This window comes from Pangasianodon hypophthalmus, chromosome 27 (genome assembly GCF_027358585.1).
Source record: "Pangasianodon hypophthalmus isolate fPanHyp1 chromosome 27, fPanHyp1.pri, whole genome shotgun sequence".
NCBI classification, from domain to species: domain Eukaryota; kingdom Metazoa; phylum Chordata; class Actinopteri; order Siluriformes; family Pangasiidae; genus Pangasianodon; species Pangasianodon hypophthalmus.
This window is the reverse complement of record NC_069736.1, coordinates 15,523,928-15,550,021: the sequence shown is the minus strand read 5'-3', so window position 1 is coordinate 15,550,021 and position 26,094 is coordinate 15,523,928. Positions and strand designations below refer to the sequence as shown.

Sequence of the window (26,094 nt, the reverse complement as noted above, 5' to 3'; positions counted from 1 at the left end):
TTCTAAATATAGACATTCACACACTTCATACACTTCAGCCCCAGGCTCTGGCCACAGTGCTGTAGGTGGTAGCCATGTGTGTATGTATGTGTGTGTGTGTGTCTCGGAGTCCCTGTTATGACTATTGACTGTGTCTTTCATCGATTTGTCAAACACTCAGACACAATCAGCCTACACTGCACCTGCAGTCCCATGCGCTTCTTTTCCACCCAGCAGGGCTGTGGTTTGCTCTTCCTGCCACCTTATTGGGTTCAGTTACACATTGTTTAGTCAATTAGCATGCATTGTGAAACAGCACAGCTAGCAAGAAAGCACCCTTGGACTAAGAAATGTGATTTGTCAGTGGTTAATTTCTCATAAATGGATATTTCCAATGATATAGACCATTTCAATCAAATCTGTTACCACAATCCTAAACATGACAGGGTGTCCTGTTACTGGAAAACAATCAACGACAAGGTGGAGTGATGTGGCCCGACAAGAAGCACAGTAACAGCATGTCCCAAAATGTTTTATTTCTCTTAAGTCCCTTGCTAGATCCAGACAATGGACAGTTTCCTTTTCAGAAAGCAATGAAATCTTAACTAACCCTTGAAGAACCCCTCTTAAATCTTAGCAGTTGCACTGTTGTGAAGTGTTGTTTACTGTTATATTTAGCATTAAACTACCTCTCAGACTGCGGCTCATAGACAGCGAAGTGTAAAGGCACATGATCTAAATACTAATCAAACATCATTTACGGCACACACCGGTCACCCTCCGCGAGAGCTTCTGGCTCTTTGCCATGGCAACCACCGTCTCATTTCAGAGGTGTCATGCTGCATTACCGTCTAACCATCACACACACACACACACACACACAAACACACATGCTTATATTGTGCACTCTGTGGCTTGCATGCTTGGAAAACTTTGAATACGACTGAATTTCACAACAGCTGTTAGTCTTTAAGGCTCAGAGCTAAACGAATTGATTAATATTTAAACAAGCATATACTGTTATATGTTCTATGATTATATATATATATATATATATATGTATATATATATATATATATATATATATATATACATATATATATATCACACACACATACATACATACACACACATTTATACATACATTTTCAAATTTATCAGAACAACGATAGATAGATAGATAGATAGATAGATAGATAGATAGATAGATAGATAGATAGGCATAATTAATCTAATGAAGAAAAGATGTCATGGTGAAATGATAACTAATGGCCTGTACAGTCAGAAAGCAGCATGTGAGCTGCAGAGTATAATTTTAGTGCTAAAACCCCGCCGCATGGCATCAATCCAGCCAGTATTTGTTTACAAGTGTTTCAGTAATTTGGCACATTAGGGAAGACCTCACCTCCTGCAGGCACAGAAAACAGAGGGGGGTGTGAGAGAGACAGAGAGAGAGAGAGAGAGAGGGAGAGAGAGAGAGAGAGAGAGAGAGAGAGAGAGGAAATGACTGCCAACAGTTTCTTTGTTTTGTGCCAAATGGTTTCCCTGGACCGCTGCTCTCAGTAACAGCACCCAAACACAGCCAAACAGCAGCACTGCGCTCACGTCTCAAATCCAAAGCCTCCGGGAAACCAAGGGAGAGTGAGCACTAGGGTAAAACTTTAAACCTGGATTTATGAAGCAGGAATAAGGTGAGAAAATTAAAGAACACTTCAGACATGACAATGAAGAGGAGGAAAGGCAAAGAACAACAACAACAACAAAAAAATTATGCACTGCTTCTTTAATCTTAAAAAAAAATTATGTAATACAAACTGCTGTTATTTCTATATTTAGACTTTTTGCCATGCCCTGTATTCTATCTTGGGGGTTAGGGGGGAAAAAAATTCTTAAATACATGTTCTATATAAAGAACCATGAAAAATTCCCGAACTCAGGATTGAACCGGGGACCATCACTGCAAAAAATAATCTTAGTAACTGAAAATATCTGGAATATAGTCAAATTTAGTTAATTTTCCTATCATAATATTACACTAAACCAAATATAAGATTATTAAACCTATTTCTAGACTTTTCTTTTCTAATTTCGAGCATCAGATGTCTTGGTCTGTTGGCAGATAGTTTTGCTAATTTTAAGTATTTATTAAATTTATTAAATTTTAGGAACAAGACAATTTAAAGCTTGAAATTAGTAAAAGTGTCTACAAATAGGTTTAAATAACCTTATTAGGTTTATTGTAATCATATAATAGGAAATACTAGATAAATTTGACTGTATTCAAGATATTTTCACTTAGTAAACTGTCTTTTTTTTTTTTTTTTTTTTGGTTCTGTGATATACAACCTCAGTTAAACTTAGTTATGCCAAATACTTGGTATGACAAAGTAATTAAACTCATCATGTGTAAGTAATCTTTGTACAAGTGAGGCATAATTGCTGCTTAAGTATTTAATTAAGCTGTTTATTCGAATTCATAGGTACATTTTAACAACAAAACAAAATGAAGGTGTTAATTCATGGGCTACGTGTAGGGAGGTACATTTCATCAGTAAATTGTTGGTTCAGGTAAAGTAACATTAGCTAGCTAGCTGATATTCTACTACATCAAGAGCCCAGACGCTAGCTAAACCACTATCCTCATGCTTGCCACAGAACATTCTAGGCTCGAGCACTTTCAGATAAGTGCCTGAAATATTTGCAATAATACTGACGGCCTACATTAGTTATGCTTTTTTAATTTGTATCTTGACAATGACAGTTTTACAATTCATTACCCTATTTTAAAATAGTTTCTATACAGCTCAGAAAAAGGCTTTCACAACTGTTCCAAGACAATGAACCTTTGTTTTGGAGATAAAATAAAGAATTATGATTAATGAATATCATTATTTCTTTCTTTTCCAAAGTAGTCAGGACAGACAACTATTCCTAGAGAAACTCTAGAAATCCATAAAAATATTACTAACAGTAAATTACGGGGGGAAAAATGTGTGTTTTGAGCTTTGTCTTTTAATATTAGGGTGAATTCAGGTAATTTAGCGCATTACAAATGACATAGGAATATAAAACAAGCAATTTTTATTACTATAATTGAAAGAATGCGTAGGATTTCAGGGGTATAAAACATGATTGGACAGTGACAGGTATTTTTCAGGTGATGGATCACCAAAGAGTGTCCAATAATACATCTGTTATTTCATCAGAAGCAAATAAAAAAAAATCTGGTACCATTAACTTGCCAAAAAAAAAAAAACCTGTAACTGTTTCCAGCAGCAGAAAGATTTGCCCATGCACCACACATATCACTCTAATTTTCCTCTGAGCCTGGGCCCTGCGTTTAGCACAATAATGAGACGCCGGCTCCGTCAATCCTCCCAAGAAATTTCACTCAGGCAAATTAGCTAATAACTCACCATCCGTAATGAACTAAAACACTGTCATCTAAAATTTATGATGAATTTTTATTTGCGGGAGAGAGTTGCCTCATTTAGCACACAGGGCGCAAAAACAGGGAGGTGCGAACGCATGAGTGAGAATGGGGGGAAAAAGAAGGGTGGGGTGCTTGGGATGGAGTGATATATTGATATGACAGTATACCGTGATTAAGAAACCTAAATTAATTCTGGATCAGTATAAATGATAATGTCACAAAATGTTATTTCTAGATACGGCATGTTACTTGAAAGGGTTTAAAGGAAAAGAAAAATCTGTATTACTGAATTTCTGCCATAGAAAAAATATATCGTGGCAGTTTCTCTAACCAAACAAATGATTTAATAGTACTGTGTTAGGTGTAAGGAATAAAACACAAAAGGGTGATTTAATTCATTTATAATTACATTTAATGTTATGAAATGTCTATGGAACTAGTTCCTCTTGCGTTATAGCAGCTATAAACAGTCTTTATTTCTTTCTTGAAATTAATAATACAAAAAAAAAAACTTGTCGTGTGACTGAGAAACCAGAGAGAGCAATTCATGAAAACCGTCCCTTGTCAAGTTACAGCTGTACCTCTGACTGTTACAAATCACTAACACTGGAGACTCCTTCCAAAAATACTAAATACATGTCTCCTCACAGAAAGCATCACCATGTTAATAACAATTACACACTTTTTAAATTTGTTTATGTGAATACATCCACCATACAAGTCCATGTGAACTAGCTGTTACTATCGGAGTGATAACGTAGCCACTATTGTCAAAGCTGCTGTTATAGAAAATGAATCAACACCTTCTGACCAATCAGAACTGAGAATTTAACAGCACTCCAACATAAGACAAGCTAATAATGTCCTCTTCAAAAATGTGAAACTGTAAGCAGATTCAGAGATATACAGGCAATATTAGGCAAAACCTGATATTGGGTTAAATGGATGTTATACCGGGATAGGTAATATCAATATAGCGTGGCCCACTTTGGTCACGTGTCTCAATAATTAATAACATGGTATAACCTGAACTTGATTAAAGTAACATTCTGTAGTCACACAGTCAATCAAAAAAAAAAAATAAAAAATCAGTAACAATTTTAACATAGCACAAATACTTATAATATAAATACTCAATCAGTGCTTCTTAATCTTGCTAACTCCAGTGTCATCAAGCCACCAAACATCTTTGGTGTCTGAAGCTTGCTTCATTACTTTTGCCCTCAGACTACAAGGCTAATGTAGTTACCAAGTAAATGAAGCAGTTTAGCATCGCCCAGACTGCATACCTGAATCATCACCCACTCACCTCTATCCATGTGGACTGCTTCATTTTCTGACGATTTCTGATACGTCACAGAGCTCCAGTAAATGTGATCTCGAAGTTTCGTCCTCAGCACATAGTCTGGGGGCATCAGACCAAACAAACATCAAACTCAAGTAGGGTTGTCAAATTAATATACTTCTAATTTAACTTGTGTTGTAAAAAAAAAAAAAAAAAAGGGTAATTTCTAAAACTGTTGATGGAGGGATCTTTTTTTTATTATTTAATCATGCAGTTATGATAATTTGATATTAAATTGGTGACTAAAAACAAATTCTAGACACTGATCTTGGCTGGTCAATTTGGAGTGAAGTTAAAACTGAGACCTAACATTTTAATGAGACCATCTTCAATGCTTTACCTGCTCAGTTTATCCATGTCAGGCATGCTCCATGGCTAAGGGTTGTTATGACTGGTGCATTTTGAAAGAAAACTATACAGTATTGTTCCACGATTGATCATGTGGCACTAGATACTGAAACAACTGGACCTGAAACAACATGACCAAAGGCTTGAAATTGTGTTTGATTAGTGATACTCTAAAATGTCGCATCTAAGACCTAACTGCATTGTTCTCCATGTTCAGGAGAAAGTATGAAACCTGTGGTTCTCTAGCTGCGACACTCTCAATCAGAATCCATTCTGTTTTTACTCTGCACTGTTCCATTACCTCGTCATGCATGCCGCAAATTAAATGGATTAATAAAACCGCACTCCGTGGAGGGAGAGCTGCCAGTCAGCCTCAGTCCCAGTGCAGATAAACCAGAGAGAAATTTAACACCAGAGCTGGTATATGTTTACGTTCAGCTCTGATGTTGCAGATGTAGATTTTGATAAGACGCCTGGTTCACAATAGCCACACAAATCTGGAGTTTACATGACTAGAATAGGAATTAAAGTTACATCAAAATATATATTTAGCCCTTTTTATGGACTTGGTACTAACCACATACAAAGAACTGTTGAAGTTTTAAGAAGAATACTGTGTGGTACAAACCACAAAACTGGTTTTGGTGTAAAAAGATACCAGGACCAGTACCAAGACACTTTAACTACATATAAGATGAAAACACTTTGGGGGCATGTTATTATCGGAAAATAATCAATGACAGAATGGTGTGATGCAGTCCAAGAATGGATTATTTTCCATGCTTATTCCTCTTACACCACAGTAATTTGCCAATGATTACATTTTTTTTATTTATTAAAGAATGCTTTTTATCCATTTATACTTACATTTAATGTTGTGGAATTTCCATGAAACAAATGATCACTTGTTACAACAACTATAAACAGTCATTCCTTCATTTTCTCTTTAATCAGTTTAAAAAAAATGTTTAATGCAGTGTCCTCTCGCCTGATGACTCCATGGATGACTCCAAAGTTACAGCTTTCCCTACGCACTGATACTGGAGACTCCTTACATGAACTGTTTCAGTTAAGTTGAATGCATTTTCTTTACAGAAAACTTCACCATAGCAATGATTATGGATTCTGATTATGGATTCTGACTGTTGTCAGAGCTGCTTTCATGGAAAATAAATCAGTGCCTTCTAATCAATCGGAATCGAGAATTCAACAGTGATGTGTTTTTTTTAATAATAATAATAATAATAATAATAAAATATAATAAAAGGTTGTACATAGAACCATAATCTAAATTCAGTGTATCACAAGTTCAAGCTGGAAATTAAAACGAAGAATTGTGAAAAGCGAGCAAATTATCTGGCCTAAAAACTGTAAACGTACATGTATTATATCAACATCTCTTAAAACCTTATCATCTCCCACTTATCCTTTTTAGGTGGTAATTCCAGAACTATTACGCATTATGTGGAAGTAAAATTAGAAGTACTTTTAACCTGTCAGATATTTCATTTGAGTTTAGCTGTCTTAGACCGGAGTTGAAACTTCAGATTCGGCTTATTTGTTTTTATTAATAGCAACGCCTCTGATGTCGAGCTTAATAAATAGCTTTAATAAAAAGGTCTGAAAAAAGATCCATTTTGTGCAAATCTTGACAAATCTGAGGAGGATCTGTCGTCCCCGCTCCGTGCTGCAAATCATTCTGCCTTGTAAAAATCACAGAATGGGTCATTACATTAAACCGTCTCTTCTAATGTCCCATTCTCCCCCAAGCTGGCTCGAGGCTAAAAAGAGAGTAAGACAGAGAGGTCTAATGGTCTATAGCATTAGCGGGTTAATCGTCCTGTCCCGCTCACCCGTTTTACTTTAATTGTGAACCGTCCCATTCTGTAACACCCCCAAGTCAGCGGAGAAGCCTCGAAGCATGATGTGAAGCAAGTTTTCGCTCAGATTTAGGTTTTTGCTCATTGGTGGTCTGGGATTATCCCTGGCTAAGCTTTAACCATCATAAACAGAAAGGAAAAAAATGAAAAAGATGCCCAGGATAGACATTTGTTGAATTTAGCAGAGGAGCGCTAATCTACAGTGCCACCTGCTGAAAAACATTTGAACAAAACAGCACCCTGTTTTTTTTGTTTTTTTTTTCCAAACAATTCTTTACGTTTAATTTCGTACACTTCAGTCATAACAATTCCTGACATTTTTCTCCTCCTTCACATGAGTTGTTTTAGATCTTAGATCGTGTTTTGCAGTTTGTTATGGCTAGCAAAGCCTTGACGTTTGCTGCCCCACTCCTTCCTCAGAGTAGGATGCAATCCAACTGGCAGTCGAGAAGTCCTCCCCAGTCTCGGCTTTCTGATCGATGAGTTCTCTAGGGTCAATTAGCTGATGGCTAATTGATGAACTAATCCAGTCATTAAGCGCAACAGGGAGGCAGTGCAAGTAAATAAACCACCACCATCATCATCATCATCATTATCCTCATTGGCCAGTTCTACATGATGAGAGAAGAGAATGTAGGAGGATGCCTGTAAAGAGAAATAGTTTTAAAAAAAATCTGAGTAACACTCACTATCTTGATGACTGCATCCAAAATCTAAATCCTCTGCCCACTAAAGATACCAAAAGGTAAGCACAAGAAGTGTGAAGTGGATTTTTTATGCTCCAAAAATCTGGAAAATGTTATCTTTATGGTGCCATCTATTACCAAAAAAGAGCTTAAAACCCATCTTTCACATTTTTAATCATTATTTGTTTAAATACTTTCTGTAACTTTCTGTAAATACTTTGTCATTTGTCTATATTTCTACCCACTTTATTATCTGCTTTGCTATGTGTTTACATGCTAATGTAGAGCATAATTGTGCACCTGTGGCTACAGAGACGTTGAGCGAGTCCACAGCAGGGTGAAGCTCTCTTCTGGGAGGAACAGTGAGGAAAACTTCGCACAGCTCACGCAGCTCAGCAGACAACCCGAAACCCTCACCACCTACAAAATCAGCCACATGTGATCTATATTTCCTGATTTGCTTACAGAGTAGATATAGTACTACTGCTAATTAGTCAGACTGAATTTCATTAGGCTTGTTATTAGTTAGAGACACATCCCATTTTTGATATGATACCATTATCAGAGCTCAGAATATCAACCAATGCCCAATCCTCATCCAAAAACTCCAAGGTTATGCCAACATAATGCCAAAAATTATGATTTAGGACAAGTGTGTTATGTTCAATGCAAAATCAGGATTATGTCAGTCAACATCATGCCATGGTAGAAAATAAATGTATTATTCATTTATTCATTCATTCATCTTAATAACCATTTTATACTGGTCAGGGTCATGGTGGATCCAGAACCTATCCCTGGTACACTGGGTGTGAGGCAGGAATACACCCTGGATGGGACACCAGTTAATTGCCAATTCACCTACCAGTATGGATTTGGGAGGAGGGAGGAAACCAGAGAACCCAGAGGAAACCTATGCAAAACATTGCATAGACAGTAATTCGAGCGCAGGATCGAACCGGGGACACTTGTCCTGTGAGATGACGACTCTATCCGCTGCACAAAAAACGTGCCTCCCTCCCATACATGGATTCGACTGGAAAATGGTGTCAAATCCAATCCAGCTAATCCAGGCCAGTACTGGATTGATGCATCCTTACACTACTCAGGTCCACACAAATCTAAAAAGACACATACCCATCAGGAGCAGTGTAGGTTTGGACATCTTGAATTCAGAACACGGAATAATGGAAACTCCAGAGCTCGTCTCTTCAGAGCCGATAGTGCCGACTGCTTGCCATCCTTGTTTGAGCTTTATCTGCAAAATACAGAGTGTGTATGGAGTTACAATTGGTTAAAGTTAGGATCTAGTGGCTTGTTTTACCCCGCAATATGTGGAAATTTTGTGCCTAATTCATGCCTGCCCTCTACTGGTTAAAAAAGGAAGTTCAGACCATTGATCGTGTGCTTGAAAGGTAAAAGGAAAGGATAAACACCTTTACAATGTCAGCCAAGTTCTCATAGCCGTACACATCCATGAGCTCCATCACTCCTGAGCTGGCTTTGCTCACCACTGGAGTTAATGGACAGCTAATGAAGAGAGAGTAGCGCCATTATTATCATGCTAATGTTGGTGCAAAGCTGAAGAACAAGCTAAAAAGTTTACCTGTTGCGAATGCTACTAGCTACTCTGTCCACTCCAAGAAAATATGCAGAGCGAAGGACAGAGCCGAGGTTCATCGGATCCTGCACTCCGTCCAGGACGAGCCACAGTGGACAGGGGTTTCCACTGCACCAATTTCCCTGCTGACTGTTGGATTTCTCCTTGGTGAGGAAACGTAATGGACTGGCTTGAAGGCACAGTCCCTGGTGGACCACATCACCGATCATCTTTTCCATTTCCCTCTTAGTAATGTGCTTAATGGGAATGCCTCGCCTGACTGCCTCCTCACAAACCTTCTCCACAGATTCCCTCTGACGTCCTTCCCTGCGCATCACGAAAAGCTGACTGAGCTTCCGTCTCCCCTGAGTCAAGGCTAGTAAACAAGGGGCCACCCCGAAGACCAACTCATAAGGATTCTCTCTCTGGAGACGGGTGTTGGTGACCCTGTCCTTGACTCTCTTAGGAAGCTTCTGAGGTTCTGGTTCTGGCTTTCTGAGGTCCTCCAAGCTCAGCTTCTGGAGTTCAGAGGAGACTCTGCGGTCAGGGCCAGACCCCCTGTCAGGACCTGATGACTTTGCAGAAGGACGAATGATTCTGGAAAGATGACCTGAAGACTTGAAAGGGTTGCGTCTTACCCGTTGAGAAACTTTAAAACTAGTGTCTTTTGGGCAGAAGAAAATTTTGGAGCTGTGATACAGCGCATATTGTGTGCCGTCTGAGAAAGGGAATGTCAAAATCTCCAAATTTGTGTTATTTTTAATAACACGTGAGAATCTACAGGCAGTTCTCCACATTTTTAGGCGAAACAAAATCACTGTGATGCAGCAATACTCCCAGATATAACAGTTTCTGATCCTTTATCTGGTCAATTTGGGAGGCAGATTATCCAAAAGCTGGAGAAAGCAGTCGAGTCAAGGCATTCCACACAACTCGAAAAACACAGATATGTTACATATCTACACAAATACCAATGTTCTACAAAAACACCAATGTTACTTCTACACAAGCTCCAGTGTTACATCTACACAAACTCCAATGTTCTACAAAAACACCAATGTTACATCTACACAAGCTCCAGTGTTACATATCTACACAAACTCCAATGTTCTACAAAAACACCAATGTTACATCTACACAAACTCCAATGTTCTACAAAAACACCAATGCACAAGCACCATCTGCACAAGTTTCAATGTCATATCTAAAATACTACAATGTGGCTATCATTTGTCCTTCAGTATCAGTATCATTGCCGTTCAATTAAAAACGTCACATAATCAGATTACAGTCGAAATCGTATTATATACTTTAAAGAGACACGCAACAATGTTTAATGTCAGTTCCCTTGCAAATAACTCCCTTCTCATTCAGCGACAAATTACAGTACAGCCATGTGCGCTCTGGTTTGGGAAAACTTCCGGGGTATCGTTCCTAGATCAGTTTTAATCGTTGCCTCTGTGCTTCAGTTATTGTACCGCGCTTACTCAGTGCTGATCCAGGGTCAGTGTTATGAGAACATAAACAGAGCGCTTGTAGCCATTGTCGCGCATGCGCACCAGACACTTCCGTCTACAAAGCGAATGAATCCCGTTAAACGCTCACAGATTCCGAGTCGATTCCATGAGTCGAGTCAAGACGAACGATTTTATCGATTCTCAGGACATTTTGATTAATAGTATAACTAACCTTAAATATATTCATTTGAGCATTCACGACAAATTGTCATTTTGGTTAGCATATTTTGTTAAGCTAACGTTAGCTAAAATGCCTTATTTTATTAAGCCATTTGAAATGAATCAATGTTAGCGTGAGGAGTCGTCTCAGAGCTTTGGAGTCGACTCTCCAACACCTGTGAAGAATCGACTCTTATTTGAGATTGAATCCCAGCCCTAGTTACCATGCAACGAGACGCTTTTGAGTTGCAGTCTTTATGAAAATGAACTCGTTAGCTATCTAATATTTATCGCTTGAACAAAAAAAGCTTTGGTGAATAATATTATATTTGGTGAAATATATATGGTGGTGTGAGGTTTTCAGGTTAATAGTCGTAGTAAGATATGTTTGTCATGTAGCTAGCTCCACAGCTCGGTTTAGCAGTAGGTGCTATGGCTGACGGATGGTGTACTGACAGCGGGGAAGCTGTGTACCGCTCCCGGGATGCGGTGAAAAACCTCAAAATAAGGTAACGTTTTGTAGCTAGTTTATTAAACCTTAGCCGGATAGATAGCTGTTGTGTTTTCCTGGATAGCAAGTTAGCCAGAAAGCTAACCACAACACACCAGAGACCAGGAGTTAAGAAGGAATACATTATTAGTAATGCATACATTTAATGTTAGCTAATGTTTATATGAGCATGGGTTTCAGAGGAAAAGGATTAATAATAATAATAATAATAATAATGATAATAATTCAGGGCTCATTTAGCCTAAAGGCACTAATTCCCAGACCTGAAAAAGTATACCAAAAAAAAAAGTGCAAAAGCATAGCTATAATGTATTTGAATATCCCATTATCAAAGTAAACAAAGTATAAACACTACAGCTCTTATTTTCTGCACTAATACAGTCCCTCTAGTATATATCACATCTTCATCTTCATCTTCAGTAAGCGCTCTGTCCTGGTCAGAGAAAGCGAATCCACCTCCCGGAATGTTTTTGGGATGTCTGAGGAATCCTTAGAACCCAAAGGAACAGGAAAACCTAATATAATGAAAGCCTGAAAACTCCATAGATGGCACGATGGCACAGAGGGTAGCATTGCCACCTTGCAGCTCCACGGTTGCTGAGATCAGATTACTGTCCTGCATGGAGTTTTCCTTGTTGTCTTCATGTCTGTGTGGGTTTCCTCCAGGTTCTCTGGTTTCTTCCCACTGCCCAAAACTATGTCAGTAGGTGTACTGGCCACGCAAAGTTGCCCCTACATGACCAGGATAAACAGGTCACTAAAGATGGATGAATGAAAATCCCATTTCTAGACTTGAGTAGGTTGAGGCAAGGGCAAAAACCGTGTATTTCGAAGTCTGGCTGCAGTAGATATTAGACATGTAAGCTTAGTGCTGTTGCCTCTTTTGTAGAGTCCGGATTGAGCGAGTGACCTCAGCAGCAGCTCTCGCGCACCATCTGCAACAGCAACACCAGCCGGAGCAAGGCATCCTCGAACTCATCCCTTTAATCTCTCAAACGCGATCAGGTACAACCGAGTGAAGAGACCAGCTGAATCCCACATGACTCCATTTTGGATGCACTACATAGGCTATATTATCTATTACTCCATACCATATGCACTTGTAACGGAGTAGGGAGTCGTTTGGAATTTAGCCGTTATTCTAGTAAAAAATTTATGCACTTTTGTTTTTCTCATTTTCACACAGCTGGTGATGAAGAAGAGCTGGTGGTTGGCTGGCAGGAGAAACTGTTCAGTCAGGTATGAGTTCACAAACCGCTATTTTATATATTTTAACACTATCCAACACTATTTTCGGCTCTATGATTTTACCATCGTGCTGATGTGTAGTATGAAGTGGACCTGTACCAGACCGAGTCGGTGTGCCAGACACCGCTGGAAAAACAGTATCACGCAGAAATTGTGGAAATGGAAAGATGTAAAAGAAGACAAAATCAGCGCATTTTTACCTACACAGACTTTGATCGCTTCACCAACTGGGAGGAGGTGGGAACTGACTTCTATATTGCACATCCCTTTGGAATAGAGCTGAGTATCAAGGATTAATATAAGAAAACATGGAATTACTTTTTATTATTAATTCTTATTAGGTAAAGCATTCGAATTTGGGAACCTAACTTAACAAGACTGCTCCAATATACTTTAACATAATATCATAACATTGTGATGATATTATGATATTATGATGAGCATATTATGTATTCCATATGCAAGTTATATGTGCAAATAGTGAACGGTAACATTGCATTAAGGCTGATTTATACTTCTGCATTGAGTTCGCTTGCACGTTGTGCACTGATTGGTTGGCGGGGATGTGTGTTCGTTTGCGTGTCCAGTAACGTTGTGATGAGGTGTTATGATGTTTTAACCACAGGTTTTATCAAAGGTTTCAGAGTAATATTATTCCAAAACACAAGTGTAAACAATAACATTTTAAACAATAACTTACGACATCCAGCACTTCCCATCTTCTATAGGCTGGGGACGTGCTCACGTTCCCGAAACGCTTTCTGAAAGCGTAGTCTGCATTTCACGTTTGCATCATACGCTGCGATATGCGCAGATTACTTGTCGCGCTCGCACATACGCAGTCACAGAAGTATAACTCAGCCCTTAGAAAGCATTGTGTACTTCATAAGAAGTGTTAATTGTTTGAGCAGCAGGCTCAGAGTTTGCTAAGTCCAGCGCAGAGCAGGCCGACCTTCCTTGCAGAGCGCATGGCAAACGTTAGACACAGACGCCAAGACAGACGGCCAGCGTAAGTCCAGTTTCTTTATAACCATTGTGCAGAGCTCATTAAATTGCCAATACGTTACATATAAAAGCAACCATGTTCGTTTCTATAGAGACTCCAACATTCCAAAGGCTCGTTTAGTAGTATGGGAGCCATCCAGAGAGTTTATGAAGAGCAGCCACATTGTCAACACACCAATGCAGACCATGCACATCATGGCGGATTTGGGACCTGCTGGAAAGTGAGTCACTTAACACTGTGTATTCTGTAGTTTATAGGGTTTTAAGCTTTTTACATTGTATCATTGCAACTAGAGAGGCAATGATACCGATACTGGTACAACTAACAGATATTGTGCTCACTTTTGCTAACTCATCCTCGTAAACAGTTCTCTAAAATCTTCATCAGATACCACATGTTGCTATATGATGCAAGGCTAGTGTACCTGACACAAAATGACTGCGATCCTGAGGTATTTTGCAATTAATGATGGCAGTCAAAGCAAAGCAGACTGCAGACTGTGCTCAAGAGGAGGAAGGCTGATCTGAGTGCGCAGGGAGGTATCAGTGAGCATGATCATTAAAACCGAGCGCAATGTGCCGTGAATTGCATGCACACAATAGTATTTATTATAGCAATATAGCAAGAGTGGAGCAGTGCAGCAAGTTAAAATGCTGAGAAACTCCCACATGTGAGAAAGAGCAGTTCAGTTCTGCGAGCACTGAGCACTGAGACACATACACTTGCTTTCCCCTTGCTCACCAGAGTCTACACTTTGCTTGTGAGTCATGGTGCAATTCACAGCACATTGCACTCATTTTTAATGAACATGCTCACTGATACTGCCCTGCATGCTCAGGTTGGCCGCCATCGTGCTCTCAGTTAAAGATTTAACTGCTAGCAGCACACATATGCAAACAGCATAAACAGAGCTAAATAAAATGTTCCATAATGCCCAGGATTGCTTAGTACTAAGCAGGATACTTATTGCAGTATCAGTATCAACAAGTACCAAAAAACATGTACTCATACTCATACTCGGTCCAAAAAAACTGACCTCAATGCATCTCTAATTGAAACTATTCATTAGAGCCATATGAGCTTTGTTTGGTGGTTAATTTTGCAGTTAGATTCAAATTTTAATTATTTGTAATTAGTTTTTAGTTATGAAGCCCAGTGTTTGAGTACCAGCACATAGTATAATGATGAGTGCATCAGACCTCCAACTGACTTAAAGTAAAATTGCACAGTTGGTCACTGTCTGACCCGTGTTTTTTTTTTTTTTTTGGTTTCTAAACAGGCTGGGGTTGAAGGAGAACGAATACGTCTTGTGCACCATAAAAGCCGACAGTAATGGAGTCCTTGCAGTGAAACCTGATTTCAACAACGGCAGAGGACCCTACAGGCAAGTGCACTGCTCTCATTACTGTACTGGACCTATCCTGCTTTATTATTTGAACATTAGTTACCTATAGTGTCACGAAACATACTGAGCTCACCTTGGGGTGTAGAGGTGTCAGAGCCAGGTTAATGATGTTAGGATGGCATTAACCTGATGTGTTTTAAACTGACACCAGGCTAGAGACGGAGGGAGAAAAAAGAGAAGTTTGGCGGCTCTACCTGGAGAACGCCTCTGTTCCCATAAGCGCAGAGGAGAAACAGCGGGAACAGCGCATGTACAGAGATGTAAGCATGTACTGTTGAAGTGGATAGACTGTTGAGTCATGCTATCTCCTCAGATTTTATAACAATATAGCTGTATCTTTTTTCATTTTTATTCACCCATAGCATTATAAATGGTATTTATGGGAATAGGAATCCCTTCTTAATTTATACAAATGATACCAATTTATATATATATTCTTTATATCTATTAGGCACATTGAGCCAAGAAGATACACTTGGGCTGGAACTGTTTTTTTTTTTTTATTGTTCCACCTTCTGTAAATTTCATACTGGCAATTTTGACTGACAGATAGTTAGGATAAAAGGTGTGTGTTTGTGTGTGTGTGAGAGAGAAAATAACTCTGGTTCTGTCTTTCTGTCTCTCTACAGCTGTACAGCCGCCATAAAGATTATCTCAGCAGCCTTGTTGGCCAGGATTTTGAAATGGTACGAAAAGAATTTGAATTCACAGGCCACCGTTTGTGTATAATGAGAAACACAGAGTGTGGGTCTTCTAAACCATTTGCCATGCTTTCCTTTTGAATGATATTGCATTGCACGACTTGCCAGTTTATTATGTACACCTACGTTGTGTCTGCACTCATCTGCTATTTTAAAAGGAACAACTTAATGTGTAGACTTCTCATCACAGGACTGCTGTTGGCTGGATTAATGGTTGATTGACTGTAAACATACAAAGTGCATCCATATGGTGTATCTTATTTTGACAAATTGAGTGGAGGTACAAGCTGGCAGATCTGTGTACGATAGATGTGTGCATTGATATAAATTATTGATTACTTTACAATTTTGTTGTATTACAGCCACCTCCAGGATTTCTTCGTCTGATCGTTAATGGAGAGATAGGTCAGTATTACCAAAAACCAAGAGATTTTCAATAATAGCAGCTCTGACAGTAAGGCCAGCTGTAATTCACATCACATGTTTATATTAATGCCTTCATTCTATTATGTTATCATTTCTCTGATAACAACTTAAACAAGAACCTGTACAGAAGATGCGTCACATAAATGGATTAAAAACAGAGTACTTGTTGATACAGTGAAGTTTTCTGTGTGGAGAGATTTATTTAGCATTTTTTGACGCAGTCTCCAGTGTCAGCGCTTTGTAACAGTCAGAGGTAAAGCTCTAATTAATTTTTCCGACATGGGAAAATCTTCAGGATGGAGTTGAGGTTCCTCTGATAACAGGAACTTCACTGACATTCCACAACATTAAATGTAAATATAATTGGATAAAAACTATACTGTGATATAAGAGTTTTGGACATGCTGTTGTCAAAAAATAATCACAGCGTTTATTATTTTCTCTTAACAGTGTTTTATTCCTTGTATTTCCATGGCTTTGGTCTTAAGTCTTTTTAAAATACATAAAGTCCTGCATATTTTTCCTTTTACACACCAGCCACCCTTGTTTTTGTTTTTTTTCCAGTTTCTGCACAGGGCTATGAATATGACAACTTGTATGTTTACTTCATCCTGGAGTTGCCAAACAGTAAGCGAGCCAAACGTCAGATTTAATTTAATTATTTATTTAACTATTCCTCTTGTTGTATGATCTTGGCTTGCTAAGTAGTATGTTGTAATACCGGACTTGCTTTTAGACTGGTCCAGTGTGCCATCTCAGAGCCTGTCAGGTGTGACTCAAACATGCCGAACGCGAACATTAGGCAAGGTAAGAAACAAATCACAGAGAAGGTACATTTATAATTAAATGTTTAGAATAGTCAAATGTAATAAGAGTATCTTATCCACCTTTATCGAGCCGCATTGAAGAAAGAGCCATTAGCTTTATTGCTTTTTTTATTGCATAATATTAATATCTGATATATGGATTATTGAAAATTGGTTTAAAATAAAAACAAAGGAGATGTCTTCATCAATATTGATCATGAGTATTTCAGTTTGAAACCTTAGCAAGAATCTGCAGGAAGAGCTTTAAGTACAGAGAAGGCAGTGTGTGTGTAAATGTCATCTCCATAGTCAGGAAAAGGACAGGAACGATGCTTCTACAAACAATGCTTTGTATATGTATAGATTGAGGATCACAGATTTAAAATGTAATTGAAAACAGAATTTAAAGTAGTCTTAGGAAAATTGTCAGTTAACGTATAGAGTGACGAAGCAACAGATCTGTGTTCTTTGTCCAGGACAATGTGGCTTTCTTCTCCTACCCCTTCAGTTTTGAGTCCTTCTTCAGGAAAGAAGACGATTCAGAGGGTGAGTACTGTGAGGCTGTTTTCCCTCCAGTATATATGGCTTTACAGTATGGATCTGTTAAAAAAAAAAAAAAAAAAAAAAAAAAAACACATATTAACGCCGATGTAATCATTTGTGCTGGGCTTGTTTGTAGAGTCTTTGCCTCAGTGGCCCGTGCTGTACTTCAAGGTTCTCTCCCTGGACTTCTGGCAGCGCTACAGAACCGAGGGCTATGGGTACATGGTCATACCTGCGACACCTGGTAAGACTTCTCTTCCACCATAATGCCTTCACTTGTCTTGAAGGCTGGATCACAACTAACACTTGGGCCCTTGGGTTCTGTTTGGGTCAAAACTCTACTAAATGGGGAAAATTAACGGTTTGATAATGTTAAAAAAAAAAAAAATGTGATCATTGTGATGTTGGATAATTATAAGTCAAAATATGAAGGTGTTTTTTTTTTTTTTTTTTTTTTTTTTTTTTTTCCCTTTCCTTTCCCCTTCTCTTTGGGGTGTGTGTGTGTGTATTGTCTCAGGGTCTCACAGATTGACCTGCCACACCTGGAGGCCCCTGCAGACCGGCACAGTGGCTGAACTGAGACGTTTCTTTATTGGTGGCGCTCCTGAACTCGAAGACATCAGTGACGTGAGAATACCAGGAACATTCAAGGTAGGAGTGACAAAATAAATGTTCAGTATATTAACAGTGTGCTGCATACACTTGGACACTTGGGGGTGTGCTGTTATTGTTAAGTAATCAACAATGATGCAGCCAGATGCAGAGGCTTGCTGTTATCACCTTAATATTGTGGACCAATTTGGTTCCTGTCATTATTTACGTTATAGCAGCTATAAACAGCATTTCACTCGCTAGCCTCTCTGCACAAACGCAGCTTGTCATGTTACCGAGAAACCGCACAGCGCAAACGCCTCCATCTCCAAGACTTTCCTATGGTGGAAAACTTCTCTGACTGATAGAAAGCTCCATCACTGAAGACTCCTTACAAAAATGTTAAATAAATGTCTCCATTGTCAGAGCTGCTGTTATAGAAAATTAATCAGCACCTTCTGACCAATCAGAATGGAGAAATTTAGTAGTGCTGTGGTTGTATTGATAATGACATCACAGAAAACCTTATTTCAAGAACTGTGCTACAAGGGCAGTTTTAATAAATGTTATAAAAACACAGTAATATTTGGCTGTCCAAGAATTATAATGTGATTGTTCACATTGTAATATAATTGTTCATACTGTTCCCCTCAGAATTTAAGGAAGAAATAAATGTCATTTAAAAGTGTGTACTTAACTAACTTTTTTTTTTTTTTTAAAGGGGGATCATCTGAGCCGGTTTGGGTTTCGCACACAGACGACGGGGAGCGTCACTTTCAACCTAAACTGCATCCAGCATTCTCGGTTAGTTTAAACGAAGCATTCTCCTAAAGCAGACATGCTCGTATCTATTCCATTAAATTGATTTTTAAACTTTTGTGATGTGAGAGTTTTGCTGTTTTATCGTAGGGCGTTTGTGGAAGCCAATGCTCTGAAGAAGAGACGGCAGACTGTTTTGGACCAGCTGGGTGGCCATAGTCAGAAAGGATCTGTTTATAATGTGCTAGGTGAAGCCTGATATCAAAATACATTAACACATTACACCAGACACAGCAGCCAATCAGAGCCTTATACTTTACATATGTACAGAGTTATTGTATTGCATGTTGAAGTGCAATCTTGGAGGTAAAATATATATTTGTGTGTGTGTGCGTGTGCACAGAGGCATTCCAGAGGGCTCGTAAGCGGATGCAGGAAGCCAGAGAGAGTCTGCCCAGAGATCTGATCAACACCACTGGACTCAACACCGAATCATCAGCATGAACATGTTGCGGTCTCTTTCTCATCAAGAGTAAAGAAGTTCAGTGTTTTATACAGTATGTGTACATAGCTAGTATGTATAAAGACATGCTTTTTAATGTAAAGTTCAATTTTTCATACGATGAATTTTTTTAATTTCACGTATTATGTTTTTTGACTAGTTTTATTTTTGCACAAAGGCTAAAAGTAAATTAGGAAATAATGTCTGTTTGGTTTTGGGTATTAACTTACTAAGAAATTATTGAGAGCAAAATAATCACCACTGAAAAGATTCATTACAGACACCAAGCACCACCACACAGTGAGCAGCAGAGAGCGCCAGAATTCAATTTTTCACTTCAATTTTAGTTGTATAGTGCTTTTAACAATGTCACAAAGCAGCTTTACAGAAATAAATACATTCATGATATAAATTGTAAATGTATGAATTTATCCCTATTCTATGAACCCAAAATCTACAATGACTACATGCCATTGAAATCTTACAAACCATACTGATTTATTAATATTACATTACATTAGTTTAGAGGAAAAGATCATGATTTTATTGGATAGTTTTAAATGAAATTAGTCCAAATCAAGGCAATTCAATTTTTGAATAATTTAGTTTATACTTCTCTCCAGAAAAAAAAAGGTCTCCACAGCAAAATCTTCTGGACTAAAGAAACTGATATTTTTATTACGGATATTCTTACTCTGAGATGTCTCTCACACGTCTCTAGTGATAAAAATCCTGACTTTTTTCAGCAACTCAGATCACATTTACATTGTGGAATGTCTGTGAAACAAATTAGTTCCTGTTATCCCAGTTATAGGAGTTGCAAATAGTCATTCCCTCACCAACCTCTTTTTTTTTTTTTTTCTCTCTCTCTCCTGAAGTTAATAAGACAAAAACACAGCTTGTGATCTTACTGAGAAACTGCAAAGTCCTCTGTCCTGATTTCAGGTGAAGGAAGACATACCGACTGTAACATTTTGTATTTTGTTTGTTATTAGGCTTTGATTATGTGGAGTGTCCTTCATTACAGTCTGCTGCAAATGAGCTGTTACTATAGAAATTATACCATATTCGAATAAGCACACTTATATAAACCTCGACGCTGGAACTATTTTCAGAGCTGCTACTAGAGAAAATTCATCAACAAGGTCATTTTGACCAGTCCGATTCAAGAATTCAACAGCGCTGTGGTATAAGGCTGTTATAAACCGTTTGATTCAGGCCCCACACTTGCGGCAGGTGGCGCGACAGGCCAGCGTTGATTAGCATACACTCTGCATGTGTGTATTAGTGTGTTTGGAGAGTTGAGAGACAGTGTTAAAGAGGGGGTGAGGAACAGCTGTGCAGGGTCAGAGTGGATCTCACAGCTGTGGAGGACGGCTGTGTACTTTATTTGAGACGCTCTTCAGAAACCCGGCTTCGTGTGCTACAGTCTCCAGGGAGGACAAGACAAGACAAAAACATTTCACATCTTAACCCAGAATTTTGATGTTCTGCTTTTATTATTGGGGTCCATCAGGGATCACCCCAAACTGAATATTTTGTCCTACAGCAGCACAGTGTGAAGTTTTATTCTTCTTATATTGAAGTTAACAAGACAAATGGTTGTAGGTTGCCATGTTACTCCTTCATTCTGAAGATTTTTCCATGGTGGAAAACCTACTGCCTACAAATTGCTGACACTGGAGGTTCCTTCCATAAATGCTAAATAAATATCTCCTTGCAGAAAGCTTCGCCATGTAAACAATATTGTTTTTCTTCGTTAAATACCAACAATAGTGCTTTAGTATCCAGAAGATGTCAGTATTGTTTCATTTCTGTGATGAAATTGGTGATTTTATGCAATTACTCCATGTATACAATTACACCCAGCATATAACAAGTCATGTGTAACTAGACCACTTGTCCCCTGGTGGGAGAAGCCTGTCTGAAATTTGCTTGCGTGACCTCTTGAATGCCACCTGTGGTTTATTTTCTAAAAGAAAGTCAAGGCTTAATTATCCCTAAGCGCCACAGCAGCTGGCCCAATCCATACAACTTCATCAGTCAAAGTCTGTGTTATTGAAGCTCTGAAACAACACAATGCCTTTACACTGGCTGACATTTTTATTTTGGGGGCAGAAGCATGAAACATTTTCTCTACTCCAGCATGGCACTTCTATGAAGTTCTTAGATGCATCCCTCATGTAATGTCTGCACCATAAAGTTTTGGCCTAAAGTTTTTTTCTCCATAGATCTGTCATCTATAATTACATTGTCCATAGTTTTACTCCCTGTCACTTCTACAAGCTACAGTTATTTTCTCCATGGATCCTTCACCCATATTTACTTTCACAGTGGATCTGTCATCCACAATTACTTTCTCCATGGATCCTTCACCCATAGTTACTTTCCCCCTGGATCCTTCACCCGTAGTTATTTTCTCTATGGATCCTTCACCCATATTTACTTTCACAATGGATCTGTCATCCACAGTTACTTTCTTCTTGGATCCACCACCCATATTTACTTTCTCTGTGGCTCCTTCACCCATAATTACTTTCTTCATGGATCCTTCAACCATAATTACTTTCTCCATGGATCCTTCAACCGTAATTACTTTCTCCATGGATCCTTCACCCATAGTTACTTCCTCCTTGGATCCATCACCTACAGTTACCTTCTCCATGGATCCTTAACCCATAGTTATTTTCTCTTTAAATGCATCAGCTCTAGTTATTTTCTCAATATAGCCATCACTTGGATTGCACAGTGGTGAAACGAGCAGCTCCGGAGTTTTTGGTTCAGTCCTGAGCTTGGGTTACTGTCTGTAAATCTCCTCATGTCTGTGTGGGTTTCCTCCAGGTTCTCTAGTTTCCTCCCACCTCACAAAAACATAGCCACTAGGTGTGTTAGTAAATAATCCCCGTAGGTGAGAATGAGTGTGCCTGTGCCATGCAATAGACTGGTGTCTGATCCAGGGTGTACTCCTGCCTCACACACAGTGTTCCTGGGATAGGCTCTGTATCCATCGCAACCCTGACCTAGAAGAAGTGGTTACCAACAATGAATGATTGAATGAATGACTATCCATTATCTATCGTTATTTTCTCCCAATTGGGGAGCTGTAGTCGAGCATTTTACTCCACATACTGCGTTGGAAGCTGGCCTGACTAAAGACAGGGATAATCAAAAAGCAAATATTGATGTCTCCGGAGCACGAATTCCTGCCTTAACAAATCAGCTTTTGCAAATAAGCATTGTCAAGCCATTCTCGGAAATCCATTCGTTAAGGCAAACAAGCAGATCAGACCTCAGCTTTTGGGCTGTGTAACTATCAGAACTATTGTTAGTTTTGTTTCAGTTTGGTTCCAAACACCTCAGGGCAAAGTTCTCATTATTCACCTAATGTTCATCTCTAGATATGGGATAATGTAGATAAATAGATACAGCATATCTATAACATCAGTGTACAGTGTTACTGGGCTGAGCTAAGCTGTAACAGCTATAACAGATCTCAAACACAGATAAATACAGTGTGTGTTTGACTGCTTTACTATTTTCCATGAGTAAATAACAAACAGAGTGTAGTGTAAACTATGTATCATATACCTCTTTGTGGCAGTGGCAAGGCCTATATCTGTGCTGTCAAGGCCATGTGTAATCCCTGCCTTACAAAAAAAACCTGCTTTACACTGAGTGCTGTGTGACACACTGGGTGATCCTATTTTTGACAGTAGGGCACACACACACACGTTTGTCTTACTGTCTTTGTGAGGACTTACATTTGACAATTATTAATGCACCTAATTTAACCTTTGAGGGGAAAAAAGGTCCTCACAAGGTCAAGACTTCACAGATGTCACATATTCCTATCATAAAGAATATATTTGGCCCCATTAAAAAGATAAAAACATGGCCACACACACACACACACACACACACACACAATCCCTCTTTCACACAAACACATGCACAGACACACTGAGTGGCTTGTCATGGAATATGATCATATCACATTTCATAGACGGCTGTCAAAGAAGTGTGTGTGTGTGTGTGTGTGTGGTGGAGGGGGCGCCTGCTGATGTGTCATCACACTTGGCTCAGTGCCAAAGAAGACACCTTCCACACCAAGCACTCAAATGCAGTTCCAATAAAGCGATTTGTCTCCAATTCGATGACATCATCAACAATGAAAGCTTTCAAAAATTGCTACATAGTACAGAATCAAGCCTCAGTGAAAACCACATTACCCATAATTCAAGCTGTTTGAATAGCTTACTTGTCTGAAACAGTCTCCCCCCCACAATTCAGCATACCTTCAGATCACCGCCATGTGATTTAGTGATTGAAGCACGGTTAAAGCGTTGACGTAAAGGCTAAGGAATTCTAGGGAGAGCATTAAAAGTGCTGAAGTATGTGATTCTGGCATCCTCCCTTCTGATATAATACATCTTATAATCAGAGGATTTTTTTTTTTCATCCAGCAGCTGTCTGGCAACATGTGCCTTGAGGAGAGAAAATTGAAACTCCGTTTTTAGTGACAACTGCACATGCTGGGCAAACCTACTAACACACACATCCAGGCCCAGTTAAGCACATGTAAGGGTGTATCCAAAACACCAGCCTTAGAATTCATTATAACAAGTGACAGCCATCAAGGAATATTCAAAAACATTGTTTGGGATGGTGTGGTTCACAAAAATGAGCCACTATTTATGAGAATGTTATAACTTTGTCCTGTTGTACAGTGGCTTGCATGAGTACTCACCTCACTTGAACTTTTCTGTAGTTTTGTATTGTTACAACCTGATACTTAAATGGACATATTTGGTATTATATATCATGAATCTACACAAAAATAGCGCATAATATTGAATTGGGGGGAAATAAAATACAGCCTGCATAATTGTTTACAAATAATTTTTTTAAAAATTGCTGTGAAATCCCTAATTTAGTTCTGGTGCAGCCAGTTGGCATCAGAAGTCACAATTAGTTGAGTAGAGTTGATCTGTATGTAATTAAATGTCATGTGATCTCAATATAAATACACCTGTATTTATTCCTGGAAGACCCCAGAACTTGTTACAGAACACACCTAAACAACAAACAGCATCATGAAGGAAACCGAGGAGCTATTAAAACAAGACTGGTGCAAAGTATCAATCAACCCCGGTTATAAAAAATATATATCCAATTTTGAACATCCCATTATCAAAAAATGGAAAGAACAGGGCACAAATGTGACATATCCTAGAAGAGGCCATCCACCAAAAATCAGTGACTGTGTAAAGAGGGCATTAGTCAGATTAGCAACCAAGAGGCCAAGGGTAACTCCGAATATGAAGCTACCACCACTATGCTTCACTGTGTCAATGTGGTGAGCAAGGCAATGTAAACTATTCAGTAGCTAGCTATTATCTGAATTAGCGCTTAGCAAATAGGACTCATAAATCATCACACTATCAGTGCAATATGATATCTATGTACTGAACATCACATCTGTTAGCCAACTCACTGTTTATAGCTATTTCTCACTGTAACCAATACAGCAGTTAGCTAATGACCTGCTTGCTAACATTCTGATTATCTGTGGATGTTCTGTGGAGTCTCCAGTGTCAGAGGTAAAGCTGTAACGTTAAGTTTTCCGAGTCTTCAGGACAGAGGGCTTTCTGGATTCACACGTCCAGCAAACATTTTTGAATTATTTACCTCGAAAGGGAGAAAAAAAGAGAGGCTGTTAAGGGAGCAACAACAGGAACTAACTTCGCAGTTCCAGGATATTAAATGTAACTATAAATGGATAAAAAGATTTTTCCTTTGTTTTGTTCTTTTATGAATAAAAATTTTAATTGTTAACATTAAATTGCGGTGGTATATGAGGGATAAAACGTAATAAGAATAAAAAAAAAATCTAATTTGAGGTGGTAAAGGCAAATCATGTTTTTATTCCTTACAAGGCTCATCCACAAGAATTATTGTGAATTATTACCACTTGCCAGACGTTCTGGCTGAACTGGACATCTGATTACTTGTGGATCTGGTGAGATGCACAAACACCCCCCCACCCCCCATAACAGATCGGTGTGCTGTATTAGCCAGCTGGCCAGACAGATTGCTGCGAATACCCATGGGTCTAGTGGAATGCTGTGCTGTGGTTAGCGTGGTCAGCTTTAGCTTACTCAGCAAAGTGTGTGTGTGTCAGACTATCAAACTATTCTGAGTATTACCAGAGCCACTGTTTTACGTATCAAGAGACGACAATCGCACTGGCCAGCTTGAGATTCTAAGCTTATCTCTCAGACGAATAAACATTGGAGAATTTGAGAAGAGGCAGAAATATTCTTTCCTTAAATTGTTTAAAAATGTTAGAATAAAAAAAAAAGTACAGTATCTAAAGGATGTTGAATGATCTATAAAAAAATTAATGGTGCATGAATTTGCTGATGATTTCAATTTCAATTTATTTATAAAGCACATTTAAAACAACTTTAATTGACCAAAGTGCTGTACATAAAGCATAAACCTAATTACAGCATTTAAAAAATGCACAGACCTAATCACTGGATTAGTATTGCATAGGCTTATATATGACAGTAAAATCCATGATAATATGATTGATAATGATAACTGATGATAATATAAATCAAAAGAGTTCATGTGTGGTCTTAAT

The 26,094-nt window shown here is 38.6% G+C and overlaps 2 protein-coding genes across 2 annotated transcripts; one reads left to right on the top strand and one right to left on the bottom strand.

Annotated features, from left to right (window-relative positions):
• Nucleotides 1-5,784: 5,784 nt before the first annotated feature.
• Nucleotides 5,785-10,726, bottom strand: mrm1 (mitochondrial rRNA methyltransferase 1 homolog (S. cerevisiae)). Its single transcript, XM_026921549.3, has 5 exons — nucleotides 9,278-10,726; nucleotides 9,108-9,201; nucleotides 8,809-8,929; nucleotides 7,972-8,091; nucleotides 5,785-7,630 (listed from the first exon to the last, which is right to left on the bottom strand). The coding sequence occupies exons 1-5, from the start codon at nucleotides 10,066-10,068 to the stop codon at nucleotides 7,584-7,586; spliced, it is 1,173 nt and encodes a 390-aa protein (XP_026777350.2). The 5' UTR covers nucleotides 10,069-10,726; the 3' UTR covers nucleotides 5,785-7,583.
• Nucleotides 10,727-11,136: 410 nt separating this feature from the next.
• On the top strand, nucleotides 11,137-24,576 carry mks1 (MKS transition zone complex subunit 1). Its single transcript, XM_034300579.2, has 18 exons — nucleotides 11,137-11,456; nucleotides 12,348-12,463; nucleotides 12,645-12,697; nucleotides 12,788-12,943; nucleotides 13,618-13,715; nucleotides 13,804-13,932; nucleotides 14,992-15,096; nucleotides 15,269-15,377; nucleotides 15,747-15,803; nucleotides 16,181-16,223; nucleotides 16,809-16,871; nucleotides 16,981-17,051; nucleotides 17,527-17,596; nucleotides 17,730-17,837; nucleotides 18,111-18,244; nucleotides 18,906-18,988; nucleotides 19,094-19,191; nucleotides 19,347-24,576. The coding sequence occupies exons 1-18, from the start codon at nucleotides 11,380-11,382 to the stop codon at nucleotides 19,445-19,447; spliced, it is 1,671 nt and encodes a 556-aa protein (XP_034156470.1). The 5' UTR covers nucleotides 11,137-11,379; the 3' UTR covers nucleotides 19,448-24,576.
• Nucleotides 24,577-26,094: the final 1,518 nt, after the last annotated feature.